This window comes from Arachis duranensis, chromosome 1 (assembly GCF_000817695.3).
Source record: "Arachis duranensis cultivar V14167 chromosome 1, aradu.V14167.gnm2.J7QH, whole genome shotgun sequence".
Taxonomy (NCBI): domain Eukaryota; kingdom Viridiplantae; phylum Streptophyta; class Magnoliopsida; order Fabales; family Fabaceae; genus Arachis; species Arachis duranensis.
In genome coordinates, this window is record NC_029772.3 from 102,517,809 (window position 1) to 102,536,453 (window position 18,645).

Below are 18,645 nucleotides of genomic sequence, written 5' to 3' on the forward strand. Positions count from 1 at the left end.
CAAACTTGGTAAGATCAATGGGAAGTGTAAAGCCCATTAAGATGAAGTTTAATACTTGACTCCACAAAAAAAAGTTGATGAATTATTTTAAGAACAAATATATTGACAATCAAAATATACCATCATCCCATTGTCGTTACACATAGATGGCTGTGTTTACTGTTTAGAGACACATTTGGCATATACTTATTACTTATTAGGCTTCCTTCTCAACGTGTCAAGTAATGGGGAAAAATTACATATTTACGTATATCTATATTATTTTTGGGATGTGAAACCCCTGAACAAGAAGACACCAACAGCACCAATGGCCAAAGTCAGAACCAGGGGGATGGCAATGGTTTCCACTTCGTGCATTCTGTTTGTCTGGTCTGTCCTTCCGTGTCGCGACCTTTCACCGCAGTATTCGTGCAACAGAGTACTTAGAGAGTCTAGTTGATGTATAATTTGCCGCTGTCCTCGTGCAACAAGCAAAACCTATTAAACATTAAACGACAATAGAACACTGTTTTATTGCTTCAAGTTGATGTTTTCAGCATAGCAGTTAGCGAAATGTTAAACCATGTCAGACTTAAAATCTAAACATCATCACGCCCATATATCCTATTATCCAACTCATATAATTCCCTTTCTATAAGTATTTTAAATAGACCAATATCATGCTCGAGATTATATAATGTTCTCATCTAGGTCTCATATTGCATCAATTATAGAATGCATAAACTGCCATATGAATTTGTAAGGGTATATAGTGATCTACCTCTTCCATCAGGGGAGCATCCCTAGCTAATTGGGAAGACGATGAAGAATGAGGCAGCAATGATCTTGTCAATGAACCATTTCCCAATCCAGTTACAAAAAGAGAAGTGTGACCTGAGCCATTGCAGGCTTCAGCAGGCAAGGCTATGTTCTGTTGACTGGCTTTTCTGGATGCAAACTTTGAATTTAGCTCCTCAATACGATTCGTGAACTCATCCATTCTTTCAGTTAATGTGGATATTTGTTCAGAAAGCTGAGTGATGACTCCCTGAACAACTCAAGCAAATATCAGCATATGACTCATTGATGTGGATAAAGAAAATAGTCAAGAAAGGATAATAACAATAACAACCAAGTCTCATTACACCAAGTTCGGTTAGTTACACAAAGCAAACAACACCAGTTTCCTAGTGTAATTTTGTCCACATGGATAGGAAAGTAAGAAACAGAAAAATAAGCCTTACTAATGATGGATTCCAGCTATTATATTTCTTTGCAACTTATCACAGAAAAAGGAAAATAAAAATAAACTTGATTAATTTCCCACGAAGTTAAATACAGTTTGCTACGCATACCATATAAGGTTCATTGCCATTATGTAATACAATTGCATGTCATTCGATATAAATATATCTTACTTGGTTGGCAACTGGCGCAGGTGATTCAAGAGCTCTCCCATCAAATCTTCTGTTATTTATAGCTAGTCTAGTCAACTTAGATAGATGCTTCTCTCTCTGAGTTGAAAATGAGTGAGAAATACCACTACAGAAGACAAACATGAGAAAAACATCACAAGGCCATACTTCAACTTTATTTCAGTAGGATTTATAGATTCATATGATAAACAAGAAAAACAAGTAGAGGATATATCAGTATTCTCTTCATGGCAACAAAAATATATAAAGAAATTAAGCACCGATTTAGATACTTCATTCTCCTATCAGCAGAAGCTCGAGAAAGGGCTTCTTTAGGGCTTGAAACCATATCATCATCAATGCTGAGCTTTGTCTTAAGATCCTCTGGCAGTGCCTGCACTTTGGATAAATCAGTAAACAAGTATAGCTCGGGGGAAACCAAATGTAGCAGAAGAATCATACCATTACATCATTAACAAGCTTTTCTAGCTGAATTTGTTCTATGTAAGTGCGAGGAACATATGAACCATCCAATCCCAGTTTCTCTGCAACAAGTTTAACATAGTTTCTATCTTTCCCTTGAACCTTCAAAACAAAACAAAATGAAACAACTATCAGAGTTGCCGACAAGAAAGTAGACAAAAACATGAGAACAGGTGTGAACATTTATACAATATCTTGTTATACCTGAACATATAGGCGGTTAACTTGTTCGAGCCAATCAGTTTTTACAGTCACCTTATCATCGGAAAAGACATGGCTGCTTCGTTTTAGTATAGCTGCAATTGTGTAACCCAATGCCATCAACCCTCCTAGAAGGCGCACGCTGACCTCAAATGTTATTCTGGGTGATATTATGAATGGAATATCTGTGACCCATTCCTGAAAAGAAGAAATGTCTATTAATATAAAGGATATTCCTAATAGCGGGATCAAAGAAAACTACTTATCTTAAATCTGACAGCCAAATATTATCAAGGAAGCATTGCATTGCCAAATTAGTTTAAAAGAAAATAAAGTATACCTTCTTCAACATTGTCTCAACAATAATATAAGTATATAGAGATTAATTTTGATGTACTGACAAAGAGTAAATAGATTTGCACAGTCATCTAATAAGATTCGTGTGTTTATATGACTTTAAGTAATGAGTTTGAAAATTAGTTATTTTAACTAATGTGGCAATACACGATTGGTTGTATGTGTCTTACATAGTGCATGAAAATTGAATTTAAGTTTACAAATACAAGAATCCAAAAGGTTAAGTTTTCGATCACCAAACCTCAAACATGAGATTATACTTCCCATCGCGGTTTCTCATCCTCAGGTATGATTGACATGCTTCAGGGTCTTCCCCTGGTGGTAGAAGATATATGTCATATGTTTCCTCTCTCGTCTCAGTATGCTCAGCAGCAATAACTGACTTGATTTGATCCTCTGTCACAGCTTTTAGTGACTAAAGAAGTATTTTAAAAAATCAGGAATCGTCAACAAGACGCTTGAAAACAAAAACACCGGACTATGATAATATGGCATAGTTTCACCTTCAATATGTAGGTGGGATTCTGGAATCCAGAGAACGGATTAAACTTGTTAATAATTTTTATATGTGCTGTTTGAAGATCAGGCTCAATAAAAGCTTTATACATAGGATATACCTACAATAAAAAATGAATTAAAAAAAAAAAGAAAAGTAAAGATCAAAGGAGATACCTCTTACTTCACAATCATGTTTTACAAAATACAATTAGAAAGAAAATAAAAATATCTAACATGGGATCAGTGTAAAACCGTTTCAGAGATTTGATGAATGATTTCTTCAGGCTCTTGACCAGCACGTTGAATGTCACGCAGCACACGCTTGACAAGGTCAAAGTGAACTCCCCCAGTGACCGAAACTCGAAGATCAAGCAAAGGTCGTAATTTTTCACTTAAGGCATAAATGCCTTCTATGATGACAATGCGGGAACTAGGGACTTCAACAGTCCTGTAAGCAAAATATAAAAATGCAATCAACAAAGATATTAGTAGTATGATGAAAATACATTTGATTTAAAATATTCTATCAAAGAGGACATTCAAAGGTACACAACCTGTAACCTACGCGAGAACTAGTCTTGAAATCATATATTGGAACCTGTACTGCTTTCCTTTCTTTAAGACCCATTATATTTTCAAGCAAAGTATCATAATCCGTCAAACGAGGGTCTGTTTCAAAATATCATGACATTAGAAATATGGGTCATATGGCATCCCCTCCTAATTCTTGCTTATTAACTACAATAAAAAACAAGTAAAAAGTATTTTTAAGGCAAAAAGAAATGAGTATAGCATATGTAGATACTAAGGGAAACTCATGTATTGCATATACATATAGACATGCTTGTTACTCTGATTTTTTCCTAGGATATGTAAATGTATAGGTTATGGCATATAGATCATCCAATATTGGGTTCTGCCAAAAAAAAAATGATATCGAGGGATTCTTATTGTGGATCACACTTAATTTAACTAACTTGATTACATTATCAACTAATCACTAACTAACTAATTTAATCAATTAGTTAATTAAGGGTTTGTTTGGGTGAGCTTCTAAGAAAAGATCTTTTTTCAAAAGATCTTGTAAAAAAGTAAAAATAATTTTGTGTTTGGATATCTCATGCAAAAAATCTTTTTTATTTATCAATTATGTTTGGGTATAACCATATAAAAGTACTTTGTTGTTTATTTATTACGTGAAAAATATCTTTTCTTTAAAGCAAAAAGATCTTTTAAAAAAAATGTAAATTGTAGCTTCCCAAAGAAAATGTTTTTTTTTTCTAGTGCTTTTATTTTACTACTAGAAATTTACCAAATACGCTACAAAATAAAAAAAGATATTTTTTCATTGAAAAAAGATCATTTTTTATCAACTTAATGGCGCCCAAATATGAGCTAAGCTTGATCCACAATACTTCTACACCTATCAATAAATGCAGAGATTAGAAAGCTGCTCTATCTAAGTGCAGTGGCTTTAGGATTATCTTCTCGAATGCACGAAAGGGATGGCTAGGGAGAGTGTGGATGCTACGCTAGATAACAAAATGCTACTTTTAGCTAATAACCAAATAGCTTGAGATCAATCCATGGAAAACTAAAAAAAACTTGCCTTTCTGGACAAGGAGAATTCAGAAAATAAACTCATTGTGATCATTCGAGTCTTGCGTTTAGAATTTAAATATTACAAAAGGACATAGAAAAAAATGATAACGTTATGCCCACTATGCAGTTATGCAAAAACCATGATGGGAAAAGAAGTAATCCTTCTTTATAGTTTATGTTCAATCTTAATTTTATTCTCTTACTATGTTCACGATCAAAATTGTAAGAATAAATTATACACAACAACGACAACAGAGAGACCTTACCATCAAAATTGCCATCTATGATTCGACTAGAATCGTTATAATTGTCCATTGTGATGACGGCTAAGCTTGGCATAAAATTGTTGACCTTCTCAGTGAAAACAGTTTTGCCTGCTCCAGAGGGACCTGCAAGTCCTACTAATATGATCCCATCATTCTTTTGAGCCAACAACTGGCATGCACGAATCACGATGAAAAATCCTTTCTCAAACGACAAGGAATCCTGGATTGGAACAATTTCATAGCGATCACAATCCTTTCTTTTAACCAGTTGAACTTGGTCCCGTAGTAGGCCATAACGCCTCGTACGAGGCGAATCAGCACCAGAAGCTGGGTCTTGGGCCATTAAGGAAACCAAGAATGTTCACTCCATATGCTGCAGAAAATGGAAGAGAGCAATGAAAAACTCAATGGCAGAGACCGAAAAAAACAGGGACAAATTATGACTTGAAACTGCAAATTTCTATGGAATCAAGGGGTCACATTATCATATATCAAAGATATATTGTAGAAACAAAATATAATTTAATTCCCGCAGTGAATTTACAAAATCACCAGATCATAAACACTTTCCTGGTCCAAAATTCTGAATCCCTACAAAGAAAATAATTATAAGTTCATAACAACAATTTATTTGGGGAGGGTAGCCAAAAACACACACACACACACACTAGGGTAATTGACCTGAATCAAAGGACTCATGAAGTCATAGTTATAAGAATCAAACCAGTAATTGACCCGGTCGATCACTGGTTCAACCGGTGGTCACTGATTCACCCGGTTGACTCGGTCATAATTAAATAAAAATGTAAAATTATAAAGTTAAAACTAAAATCAAAAGTTAAAACTTAAAATGCATGCCTTCACAAACATATTAATAACAATCAAGTATTAATTTTTAGACATAACTAATGATGCAAAAGGAGATAATCAACTAGTTACCAGTACAAAATACTCAGTAAATCAAATCCATGGGATGATCTCAAAGTCCACATCTATATCTTCATAAGACAAATTTGAAGCTTGACTAACATTTCTTTTATTTTGATTTGTATCTATATTTATATTTGTGTATTCTTCACAAAACAATACCAAGAATAATTCATAACAGCAACTGAGTTGTGATGAAACATTTTAAAAATTCTAGCAAAAAAAGAAAAACAAACAGAGAGCATGGGAACAACAATTTAACTGAACAATTTTGTTCTGAGTTGCAGAGAACATGAACCTCATTTTCAACAACAAATTCAACTATGATAATTTTCAGTCAAAAAGATTTAGCTCAAAAGATGATTTACAGCAACAAAAAATTTAGCTAAGTGATTATTTCAGCAAGACAACAACAGATTCAAGCTTCAGTGATGATAGTCAATAACAAATTCAACTCAGTGATGATTTTCAGCCACAAAAAAATTAGTTCAATGATATTTTCAGCAACAAATACAACTTTCAGCACAAAATCAAGGTGCACAGATGAATTACAGCAACAAGATTGAGCATGAAAGAACAGGGTAATTTGTTGGAACTCACCAAATCGGGGACCAGCTGCTGATGGCGAGGCTCGAAGCAAGAAGACGACAACGATGACCGGCCCCGGGACGTGCTGCTTCTTCCGCCACCGGTGATGAGCGCAGGGAAGGCGCGCGACTGAGTGCGAGACGGTGACGAGACAAAGAGCGACTACGACGACCAACCCGGACCTGCAGCTTATGCAAAGTGCAAAGTTCGAATTCGAACCTTTGAAAAAGTGGAAAATTCGGAGAGATTGAACGGTGCTGTGCTGTGCAGAGTGGAAGATCCTTTTGATTTTTGTTTTGCTGTAAAAATTTCCGGCACCTGTCGGATTCTGCGATTTTCTTTTTCTTTTTTTTTTTCTTTTCTTCAATTTTTCAAAGAGAATTAAAAAAGGACACGTGGAAAGAATTTATGGGTTAATACAAAACATCCGAAGGACTTGAGGTCAGAGGAGTCTTCCTGATCCTGATCGTCCCGACCAATCCAACAATGCCTTAATAATCTACTTAAGCTTTTACTTTTGATTTTTTTTTTTTTGTGTATCAAAAGTAAATAATAGAATTTGTGTTCTTTCTCTTGCGAGTTGAGAGTACTAAGCTTAATTAAGCTGCTTACAAACTGTAAAATAAGTGGAATAGTTTGGTGGTTAAGTGAAATGTAAAGAGAGACTTGAGATTAGAAAAGGAAACGAAGAATGTTTAACAATTTAAAAGTTGTAAATACAAAAAATTAAAAATTAATTAGTTATTACTTTAAAAATGCGTATTTCGTGTGTTAAAAAAATGATTAAATATTGTGAAAAGATTAATATTTTAATAAAATATATTTAATTACTTATGGATTTAAATGTTTTAATAATTAATTATTTTGTTAAGAAAATATGTAAAATAATTTATATATATATATGCACAAAAGTATTAAAAATTCATTTTATCGTAATATTAAAATGGTATGATTATTTAAATGCAAGTCATTATCTATCCGAATATTAAAATGGTATGATTATTTTAGTCTTTCCTAATTTTTTTTTTTCGGTAAAAGTCTTTCCTAATTTTAATATATTTTTTTTGTTATGGTCCGGATTGGGTGGGCTGAAACCCAACCAAATCAGCATCCAACTATCTAATGCAGCCTTGCTCCATCCCATTACACCACGACCAGGATGGATTCATTCAATAAGCAGTGGAGGCAAGTGACCCAATAAGATTTATGACAAACCCAGAAATCAGTACTGCAGTGGATTAGTCATTGGCTTATCAAATTGAAAAATACTGTAGGAAAAAAAGATTTATAAAGTTCTTGAGTAGTTTCTAATACTGTTAATTTATTCCATTGTATCTGTTATAAAATAAATAAATAAATAAATAAGAAAAAATAAATATAAAATAAAAATATATAAATAAAAAACTCTAATATTAATATTCACTGATATTATTATATTAATATAATTAAAGTTATTAATATATATTCACTAATATTATATATTACACCGTACATCAATATAAAAAAAGAAGTGTTTTATATTAATTTTATGTGTCATATCTCAAACTATACTATTCTATTTATACACATATAAATGATATTATTTTCAAACCTCATTAAATACAATTTCTTTCAATAATACGAGCCTCTCAATATTGAAAAATTCAGCTATCCATATTGAAAGAAGTCATGAACATCCATATCACAACACTCCTTCTTAAATATTCATTTAGGATTATGTCTCATTAGAACTTTAGTAAAGAAAAACTCAATAGAAAAAAATTTTAGTGAAGAAAAAAGAGTATAATATCCTTTATGATGGGGCTGTCTCGTTAAAAATCTTGTCAAGAAAAATTCAATAAGAATAAAAATTTGACCAAAGAAAAAAGAGTACAATATCCCCCTCTTGTTGAAATTATTTAATATCTCAAAATCGGTGCATCTCAATCTGATGTACCAATCTTTTAAAGAAGGATTTTAAAAGTGACTTTGTAAATAAATCTGTCAAAATATTGCTTGAGCTGATCTGTTGGACATCAATTGTTCCTTGATTTTGAAGGTCATGAGTGAAGAAGAATTTGGAAGAAATATAATTTGTTCTATCACCTTTGATGTATCTACCCTTAAGTTGAACAATGCATGCTGTATTATTTTCAAATAGAATAGTTGGAGCTATTTTATGATCAATCAATCCACATGATAACATAATATATTGGATTAAACTTCTAAACTAAAAGCACTCGCGAATTGCTTCATGTATCGCTAGTATTTCAGCATGATTAAAGGATGTTGTTGCTATCGTCTATTTTGTAGACCTCCATTATATAGATGTATCACAATATGTGAATAAGTATCCTATTTGAGATCTTTCTTTGTGTGGATCAGACAAGTATCCTACATCTACATAGCCAACTAATTGTAACTTTGATTCATATGGATATAACAATCCCATATTAATTGTTCCATGAAGATATTGAAAGATTTGTTTGATTCCATTCTACTCTTTTGGTTGAAGAGGAACTATACGTTACTAGTAAATTCACAGTAAATAATATATCGGGTCATGTATTATTAACAAGATGCATTATTAGTGCTCCAATAACACTGAGATATGGTACTTCAGGATCAAAGATATCTTCATTTTCTTCGTTCAGACAAAAGTGATCATTTTCCACATCCAAAGACCTACGATCATTGGGGTACTTAATGGATGTGATCTATCCATATAAAATCTCTTCAAGATCTTTTCTATGTATATTATTTGATGAATAAAGATCTCATTTTTTATATGCTCAATCTGTAGGTCAAGACAAAATTTAGTCTTTCCAAGATTTTTTATTCAAACTCTTCTTTTAGAGTTTTTATAATTGTTAAAATTTCTTCAGGGGTTCCAATAATATTTAAATCGTTAACGTACACAGCAATTATAATGAATTCAAATACATATTTCTTTATGAAAACACATTGGCAGATATCATCATTCTTGAATCCGTTTTCAACCAGATACTCAGTAAGACGATTATACCACATTCGTTCAGATTGCTTTAGATCATATAAAGATCTTTGCAATTTGACTGAGTGTAACCCCTACGAATATGCATTGGATGGTTTAGATATCTTTAGTCCTTCAGAAATTTTCATATAGATATCATGATCTAATAATCCGTATAAATAAGCTGTCACGACATCCATTAGATGCATGTGTAGTTTATGGTATGCAGATAAAGATTAAATAACGCAATGTTATTGCATCTACTACAGGGAAATATGTTTCTTCATAATCTATACCGAGTCTTTGTAAAAAATCTTGTGCCACAAGTTGAGCTTTATTTGTAGCGTATAACTTCATTTTTCTCGTTTTGTTTTCCTACAAATACTCATCTGTATCCAATAGGTTTTACATCTTTTGTTGTACAGACTACAGGTCCAAAGACTTCACGTTTTGCAAGTGAGTCTAACTCAGCCTTTATAGCTTCTTCCCATTTTGGCCAACCATTCCTTTGTCGACATTCTTCGACTGTTCTTGGCTCAAGATCCTTACTTTCATGCATGATGTGTAATGCCACATTATATGCAAATATTTCATTGACATTTATTTTATTTTAGTTCCATTTTTCTCCCGTAAAGACATAATTTATCAAGATCTCATCATTTTCACAATTTTTTTTGTTTTTCAGGTAGCTGAACATCTTCTAGTTACATCAGAGTTTTGGACAACTGCAGGTGTCTTTACTATGTCTTTATCTTTTTCAACAGGAATAATATTCATCTCTTTTCTTTTTCGATGATTTTTATCTTTGGAACCGATAGGTCTACCACGCTTCTAGCATGAATTTGTTTCGGTGACCATTTATCCAACTGAGACATCACTTTGAATTGGGATATTTTTAGGTGGTATATATGATATAGTTATCCTTTTCATATTAGAAAATGTATCAGGCAATTCATTTTCTATCATTTGCAAATGTATAATCTTTTGAACTTCTAATTCACATTGCCCTGATTGAGGATCAAAATAGATCAAGGATGATGCATTTCAATCAAGTTCCTTTCCAAGAAGCTTATTCTCTCTCACCAATGTTAAAAATTTTGATTCATCAAAATGACAATCTTTAAATCGGGCTTTAAATATATCTCACTATAAGAAAAATGTTGAATAACGTCAAATTTACCGTCAATTTAGCAGCGGATGTTAGCGGCGAGTTTAACGGCGGATTTACCGGTGGATGTGGCAATAAATTCGTCGAATAAAAAGGTTACCGTCGGATTTGATATTCCGACAGTAAATTTGTCAGTAATAATTGGAGGAAAAACAAGAAACTTTGGTGTTGAGATTACCGTGGGATTTACCATCAGATTTATCCGCCGGTAAATCTCAATTAATGGAACGTTGCGATTTGGTCATACACAATGCATTATCGTCGGATTTATCCGTCTATAAATTCGATGGTAAACCTGATCTAAATTCAAAATGCGCAACCCCCTCCCCTCACTTTCAAGATCACCCTTCTCTCTCCCCTATTCTCCCCTCTCTTCTCTCTCCCCTGTAACATCTTCCGGCAGCACCTCCGGCCACCCTCCACTAGCGCTGCCCACCTCCATTCTCTTCCAACGTCTACGTCAAGTTGTCTGGACCATGTTTTGTTGCCTCAAATGAAGTTGCTACATTTGTCTCCGCCACCATTGGAAGAGCTAATGCTGCCGCTCCCTCTATCGCCGGAGTTGTGTCTCTCCTTCGTCGTCTAGGTAGGTTGCCCTCATCCCTCTCCCTGTTCCATTTGTTTTTTATTTTTTTAATAAAAAACTGTAACCCCATTTTTTACCCTAACCCCATTTTCATCCGCGGTTCCACATCTCTCTTCCCCTCTCTGCGAACCATAGAATCACAACCGATAAGTCCTCCATTCTCTCCTCTTTCTTCCTCTCGGTCTAGATCATCGCTACCGCTGCCTTGCTTCTGCTGCACCCAGCCTCACCGAGACTGACATCAGTAGAACACGGCCCTGCTTTTCTCTCTCTAGTGACCTCCTTGCCACCGCAACTTTCACCAACAGCGGTTGTCACAGCGCAGCTGCTACCTCATCTCTCCACTATTTTCTTATTTGTTTGTTCTTCACTTAGGTTTTGCCCAAGTTCCTTCTAATTTTCTCTATTCCAATTAAGTAGGATTTATTTAGATTTCAATTTTTAGTTAGTAAATGGATTGCTTATGATTGTTTTCTACTGTTGCTAGGTTGCTTTAGAATAGGGTTAGTATTGGTCATAGATAATTAATCATGCTATTAGGATTCTTGCATTTGAATTTCATTTGGTTTGAACTAAAATTGAGCTTTTAGTTAATTTTAAATTCTTGTGATTGAGTTGATTATACCTTTTTAAATTCTGTTATTTAATTTTACTTTCATTAAGTTAATTGATTTCTAGTTTATTAGTCATATTTTAATTTTTTGTTACTATATTTAGGTGGTTATGTGATGTGTGAGTATCTTATACCCTTTTTCTTAGTATTTTCTAGTTGTTTTTAGTTATATTTTATTAAATTTATAGTATATTTTAGTGCAAAATTCATCTTTGGATGCTACTTTACATTTTTGTTTTATTTCTATAATTTTAGGTGATTTTTGGGCGAGTTTGGCAGAATCTTGTTCAGAGACAAAGAAAGGATAGCAGATGTTGTCAATCTTAACCTCCGTACATTCCAGCGAGCATATCATGAGTTACAAAGATTTAATTGATGCGGTCTTAACGGCTTTGGAAAGCTAACTTTTAGAGCTTTCTATCAATATATAATAGTCTATACTTTTTTTTTGAAATCAATGCCCAAAACGAGCGTTGAACGTCCACATCTAGCGTTTAATGCTCAAGAAGGACTGACCTCCCAAGTTGAACGCCCGAAACTAGCGTTCAACACCATCCAGGGAGCAGAAGCCAGCGAGCTCACCCCCATCTCCATGTTTAACGCCTAGTTTCCAAGTTGAACGCCAGTCTTCAGCCCAAACACTCACCAAATGGGCCCCAAAGTGGATTTTAGCACTCCTTGGTTTATTTTATTTTCTTTTTGTAATTTTTTATGGGAATTAATATCTTTTTCAGTCTAGTAATTATTGGATTAGTATATATAGGAGTAGATCGCCCATGTTTAGGATCTTCTTCCGAATCATCACACATTACTTTTCTTTTCTGTAAAGTTATGAGCAACTAAACCTCCTGGTTAAGGTTAGGAGCTCTGCTTATCTCTATGGATTAATATCATTACTATTCTATTTTAATATATGTTTGATTTAGTTCTAAGGTTTATTTTTGTTCTTCATCTAAAAGAGACTGGAGGGAATGGACCCCCTTTTTTCTACATGAGTTCTTGTGATACTAGGAACAAGTCGCTCGAGCTACAACTTGAAAACACTCCTCCTAGATCGAGATCATCTGAGCTAATTGGGATATATGACATATGATCTCGTCAGTTTTGGGTGATTGAGGTTTCTATGGCGTTAAACTAGTTTTCTGAACTTCACCCTCTGATCCGAAAAATCTGACCTTGTCTGTGGCGTTTTAAGTAGGATTGGGGAAGATTAATTCACTAAACGGATAGGTTTTAATCACTTACAGTTTGCCATAGAATGAATCATTCATTGTTAAAATAGTGGGTAAGAAATATTAATCCGGAAGGGTAATCATCTCCGAGACCTTAACTATTCTCTCATTATTATTCCTACACAATTTTCTTACTGCTTTCTTTATTATTTTGTTTTATGCGAGTTCAACATCTACAACCTTTTCTCTATTCGCCTGACTAAAATCTGCAAGACAATCATTGCTTCCTCAATCCAACAATCCTCATGGGATCGATCCTCACTCACTTGAGGTATTACTTGTACGACCCGGTGCACTTGCCGATTTAGTTGTGCGAGTTCTAATTTCGTGCACCATTAGGTTAGGATAATTTAGTTTACTTTAGATTCTTAGGTTTTGCATTGTTGATGGAAGTGTTTGAGATTATTATGAGTTTGCTGATTTACGATGGATTCACTGATTGCTGTGAAATTGTTGCTCTATTCATGTGAACCAACTTGATTGAATTTCTATTCAATTAGTGGATATGTTGCTGGAAAGTGTTGAATTCTTGCTCTGCTTCTTGATTCTTACTGCTGGACTTATTGAATTGCTCACTATATTAATTTTGCTGAGAATTTGATGCTGACTTTTGGCATTCTGCTATTTTGGCTTTGTTTCTTGATTGATATTCATTGTTGGATTGAGATTGCAATTATAATTTGGTGCTGATTTTTGGCATTGCTTGATGATCTTGTGATTTATTGAACTGGAATTGCAAATTATATAGGAATTACTTTTTGGATCTTTAGCTTTATGATTTGTCATTGTTTAGTTTCCATGTAAGCGGTAGATTCCATTCATGAATGAAGTAGTTTCAAAATAAAAAAAAAAGAGATTAAAAAAATTGTTTAGTTCATCTTCTATATTTAAAATTCTTGTTTGTGAACTTCCAACTAAAAATTATAAACAAAATATTATAAGAAATTCTAAAACTTTAAACATTGTTGGCTTAGAAATTATTAAATTTAGATATTTAAAATTATATAGTGAATTTTCAAAAAAAAATTAAAATATTAAAATTTAAGTTTATCGTCGGATTTACTAGAAAAAAATTCGACGATCACAAGCTCCAGAATTTTGTAATTAAAAGTTTATATCCACCGCTAAATCCGCCGGTAATTAGCAGTGAACGAAAAAATCCGCCGATAAACAGTTACCAGCGAGATTTATATTTTAGATTTATTCCGCCACTAAATCTGACGATATTCAGTGTTTTTCTTGTAGTGTCTCTAGTTTGTATCTCAAGATACTCCACTATAAAGGGAGAATCATATCCAACATATATCCCCAATTTTCTTTGGGTCCCATTTTAGTGCGACAAGGCAGGGCAATTGGAATATATATCGCACACCCGAATATTCTCAAATAGAAAATATTTGGCTGCTAACCAAAAGTTAATTGTAGAGGAGAGAATATATTAACTTGTTGGCCTTTAGTGAATAAATGCTGTAGCATGTAAAATGGCATGCCCCCAAGCAGAGGTTGGGAGATTTGTTCTCATAAGTAAGGGTCTAATAATTAATTGGAGCCATTTAGTAAGTGACTCTGCTAGTCCATTTTATGTATGAACATGAACTACTGAATATTTAATACTTATACCATTGGCCATATAATAAGCGTCGAAAGGTTGAGAGGTAAATTCACCAGCATTATCAAGACAAATTATTTTGATTGGATTTCTAGAAACTGTGCTTTTAATCGAATAATTTGAACAAGTAATCTCGCAAATGCTATATTGCGAGAAGACAATAAGCATACATGTGACCATCTCGAGAATGTATCTAATAGGACTATAAAATATCTAAAAGATCCACATGATGGATTAATATGTCCACATATATCACCTTGAATCATTTCTAGGAATTCAAGAGACTCAAATTTAATCTTTACTATTGATGACCTTAAAATTAACTTTCATTGAGAACATGCAGCACAACGAAATTCACTAGATTTAAGAATCTTCTGATTCTTTGGTGAATGTCCATAAAATTTTCAATAATTCTCCGCATCATGGTTGTTTCAGGATGACCCAATCGATCATGTCAATTTATAAATTCATTTGGGCTAGTAAACTTCTGGTTTACAACGACATCTGATTCAATTGTATTAATTTTAGTATAATATAACCCAGATGAAAGTGAGAGTAACTTTTTCTAATGTAACATTTTTATTTGAATCATAAGTTGTGATATATAAGTACTCATGATTTTCCTTATTCATTATTTCTATATGATATCCACTTTGGCGAATATCTTTAAAACTCAATAAGTTCCTTAGAAATTTAGTAGATAATAGTGCATTATTTGTTATGAATTTTGTTCCTCAAAAAAATATAATTATAGTTCTTCCAGAGCCTTCTATCACATTGTATGAACCAATAATTATATTAACACATTCTTCTTTTGGTACAAAATGAATAAAATATATATTATTTTTGACAATGATATGTGAACTTGTATTATCCACAAGGCAAATATCTTCATTATATGTCCTTGCCATTTTCTTCATAATAATAATACGATCATAACATAAAATAAGTAAAGGTACATGCACAGTAAAATTGTATTTCTAATTGGAACTGTTTGTCTAAATTAAATGACACTGTATATAAAAATAGTATCATATACTAAAAGTTTTACTATTATTATTGTTATTATTATTATTCTAGAACTTGACACATTTAGTGATTTTGAAATTCTTAAACATAAATATTAATATTTTATTAAACATTATTTATATACATCATACTTGAAATTCAAATACATAGAAGATAAAACTTAACAAAATAATTTTTACAAAAGTAAACTTTAATTTCTTTTAATAACAAATAATTTTTTTAATGATATTGTAAAAATTATTAAATTATACTGTCTTAAAATAAGAGTAAATAACCATTTCTAACTATGAAAGATTTTTTTTGGTGATTTGACCATAAAAAATTTGGACACTGACAAAACTTACCACAAAAGAACTAAATAAATTTTATATCTATAAAAAATGAATTATGTTCGACAAAAATATCTAATTATTAAATTTTTATTAATTATGCTTAAAAAACACATTAAATTTCAAAATTAACCCAATCACTAATCATCTTCAACCTTCCATCTTTTGCTATGCTTCCTCTTTCATTTTCTTCTTCTTTTTTTTATTACAGAAACAAAATGAAAAATAAAAGAACCTTAAATTAAAATTTATCTCTATTCTCACAAGGCTTTGCTTCCCAAATCAAATAACAAAGGGATGAAATTGAACAATTCCTCCAAACTCAGGTACGTACCAAATTATTCATTTTTTTAATTATTATTCTTTTTGTGGGATAAAAGTTCAAAACAACCAATCATAAGGCTTTCACGGTCAGCACCATCATTTTCATCAGTTCCAGTTTGCTCTAAACTCTCCTCATGGTCTCCATTTACTTTTGGCGACCGTTGATGCAAACGATTTTTCTCCTTATCTGAGTAGGGTTTAGGAGTTGCGGTGGGTATTGGCAAAGAAAAAGCAGAGGCACTACCTAGTGCTGTTGACTGCCGCGGAAGAGGTGGTGGCACATTGGCTAAAGGATAAGGAGGCAGAGGTTAAGAAGGTCACATGACGGAACACTGAACTAGAGGCACGTGCCATGCAGCTTGCGGCGAAGGCGCATGTCTGAATAATTGTGGACAGATTTGAAAAAGAAATAGATTTAGGTTTAGGGTTCTTTTGTTTTCTATTTTGTTTATGTAATGGAAGAAGAAGAAGAAGAAGAAAAAGAAATGAAGAAGGAGGCATATCTCGAGATTGAAGGTTGAAGATAATTGGTGATATGGTTAATTTTAGAATTTAGTATGATTTTTAAACAAAATTAATAAAAATTTAATAGTTGGATATTTTTTTTAACATAATTATCTTTGTGGATATAAAGTTTAGTTAGTTTTTTTATAGTCAATTTTGTCCGTGACTAAATCTTTAATGGTCAAAAATGACTATTTATTACTTAAAATAATATGTTTTTAAATTAGAAGAAAAATAAAAACAATCAAATATGACTAGTATTCACTTTGGAAATTAATATACCTCTTAAATACGTCTCTTGTTCATTTTCTTTCTCATTTGCTCTGGTTTTAGGCCACCAAACCCTTGTTATTACTTTATCTAAACAAAAATCTCTCATTATAAGGTCTGTTTCGAATATTTTATTTTAGGATAACCATCTTTTTTCCTTAGCACTAGATAGAATAAGAATCTTTAACTCTATTTAAAAGTAGACGCTCAAGTTCACACCAATCAAACGAGTTAAACTCCAAATTAGTCATTGAGATTCACGAAATGCACTGATTTGGCCTCTGACTTTCTAATTACACTACGTATATTTCCAAGATTGAATAAAATGCACCTAAGTGGCCCCTTACCTATTTTCCGATGAAATTGCTTGCTGCCGAGAGTGACCTGGCATATTGGATTGTCTAACGGTTATATGAGGTGGCAGTCGAAACTGTACAACCTAGTTTGGTCCCTTATCCCCTTTTCAACCCTAACTGTAGTAGTAGCTCACCACTTCTTCGTCTTCTTCTTCTTATTCTTCTTCTTCCCTGTGTGTTCATTTTTTTTGTCGTTGTTGTGTTGTTTGGAACGATGGTTGGACGTGCAAATGAAGGTTAAGGGGAGTTCTACTCGATCAACAACAGGGACGAAAAGTTGGAATAGAGCCTCTTGAGTGCCAGAGTGGTGTGGGTGTGGGTGCCGCTCTGTGCTCCGATAGTCTGGAATAAATACCCACCCAAATAAGCTTTTCTTTGGATGTCCAAATTACAACGTGAGTTTTTCTTTAAGAATTGTTGTTGAGTTCTTGTATGCTAATTCATAAATTTGCTGCATATAGAATAGTGAAAAAAGATGATATGAATTTTTTTTATGGACAGACATTGTAAAATAAGATGATAATGGGAATTTTGAAGACACCAAAGCTAATAATAATGAACAAGTGAGCGTCAATCTAGCTTTCAGGATTGGAAATATTTGGAAGCTAAATTAAGGACCCATAAATGTATAATATAAATGTTAGGATTGCTGTTTTTTTTCTTGTTAGTTGTTATTTTAATTGTGATGGTAAAAATTTGACAATGTTATTTATGAATGATGAAAATATTTGTTTATGAATGTATAGTCACTCTATGTTTTATTGGTGTGGTCTGTTTTGATAGATTACGAAACTAAAAACCAAAACTGAATGAATATAACAAGTAAATAAATAATAATAGTTTCTGATTATAATAAATAGACTGTAAATGCAACATATAAAGATAAACAACATAAAGCAGCTACCACAAAATAAACACAAGAAGATCTCCAAGTTTAAAGAGTCATTGTAAAGTATTTACTACCAAAAAAAACATACAGTCTGGTTATGTGCTATTCTTAAATGAAAATAACAAAAAAAAAATAACCAATGCCCTAATTCCATATATGATCGAATATCATCAGCAAGTGTATCCAATATAAGGTATTTTTTTTCCTTGGTGCTTTGAACCCTAGAGTTAGAACAAACTTCAGAAAACTGGCCAACCTAGAAAATGTTACTACACTTGCTCCTTGCATGGGATCAACACTACCGATGACTATTAGAGGTGAGGTCCTCTTTTTTGTTGGCAACTTATGTGGTCTTATTGGTGGTGGTTGTGGTGCCTAATTAAGGTTAGGAAACTTATTGTTAGTTTAGATTAGTGTGAATAAGGAGCTACGAGAAAAAGTAAAAAACA

The 18,645-nt window shown here is 32.8% G+C and overlaps 1 protein-coding gene across 2 annotated transcripts; it reads right to left on the reverse strand.

Annotated features, from left to right (window-relative positions):
* Positions 1–82: 82 nt before the first annotated feature.
* Positions 83–6,668, reverse strand: LOC107469099 (inorganic pyrophosphatase TTM1). Of its 2 annotated transcripts, none has more exons than XM_016088495.3 (12): positions 6,329–6,668; positions 4,802–5,174; positions 3,488–3,602; positions 3,186–3,381; positions 2,939–3,052; positions 2,677–2,850; positions 2,082–2,276; positions 1,857–1,979; positions 1,688–1,788; positions 1,398–1,521; positions 761–1,027; positions 83–477 (listed from the first exon to the last, which is right to left on the reverse strand). In XM_016088495.3, the coding sequence occupies exons 2-12, from the start codon at positions 5,142–5,144 to the stop codon at positions 259–261; spliced, it is 1,971 nt and encodes a 656-aa protein (XP_015943981.1). In that variant the 5' UTR covers positions 5,145–5,174; positions 6,329–6,668; the 3' UTR covers positions 83–258. The 2 variants fall into 2 exon arrangements, with proteins under 2 accessions (XP_015943981.1, XP_015943971.1); XM_016088485.3 differs by having other exon boundaries at positions 1,676–1,788; positions 6,329–6,667.
* Between the last annotated feature and the right edge of the window lie 11,977 nt (positions 6,669–18,645).

Excerpts from the sequence above, each read along its gene's own strand:
- LOC107469099 (XM_016088485.3), bottom strand. The coding sequence starts at position 5,144 with ATGGCCCAAGACCCAGCTTCTGGTGCTGATTCGCCTCGTACGAGGCGT. Across the intron at positions 1,980-2,081 it reads TTAACCGCCTATATGTTCAG|GTTCAAGGGAAAGATAGAAA; the intron begins GTATAACAAGAT and ends TTTGTTTTGAAG. Across the intron at positions 478-760 it reads ATGCTCCCCTGATGGAAGAG|GTTTTGCTTGTTGCACGAGG; the intron begins GTAGATCACTAT and ends AATGTTTAATAG.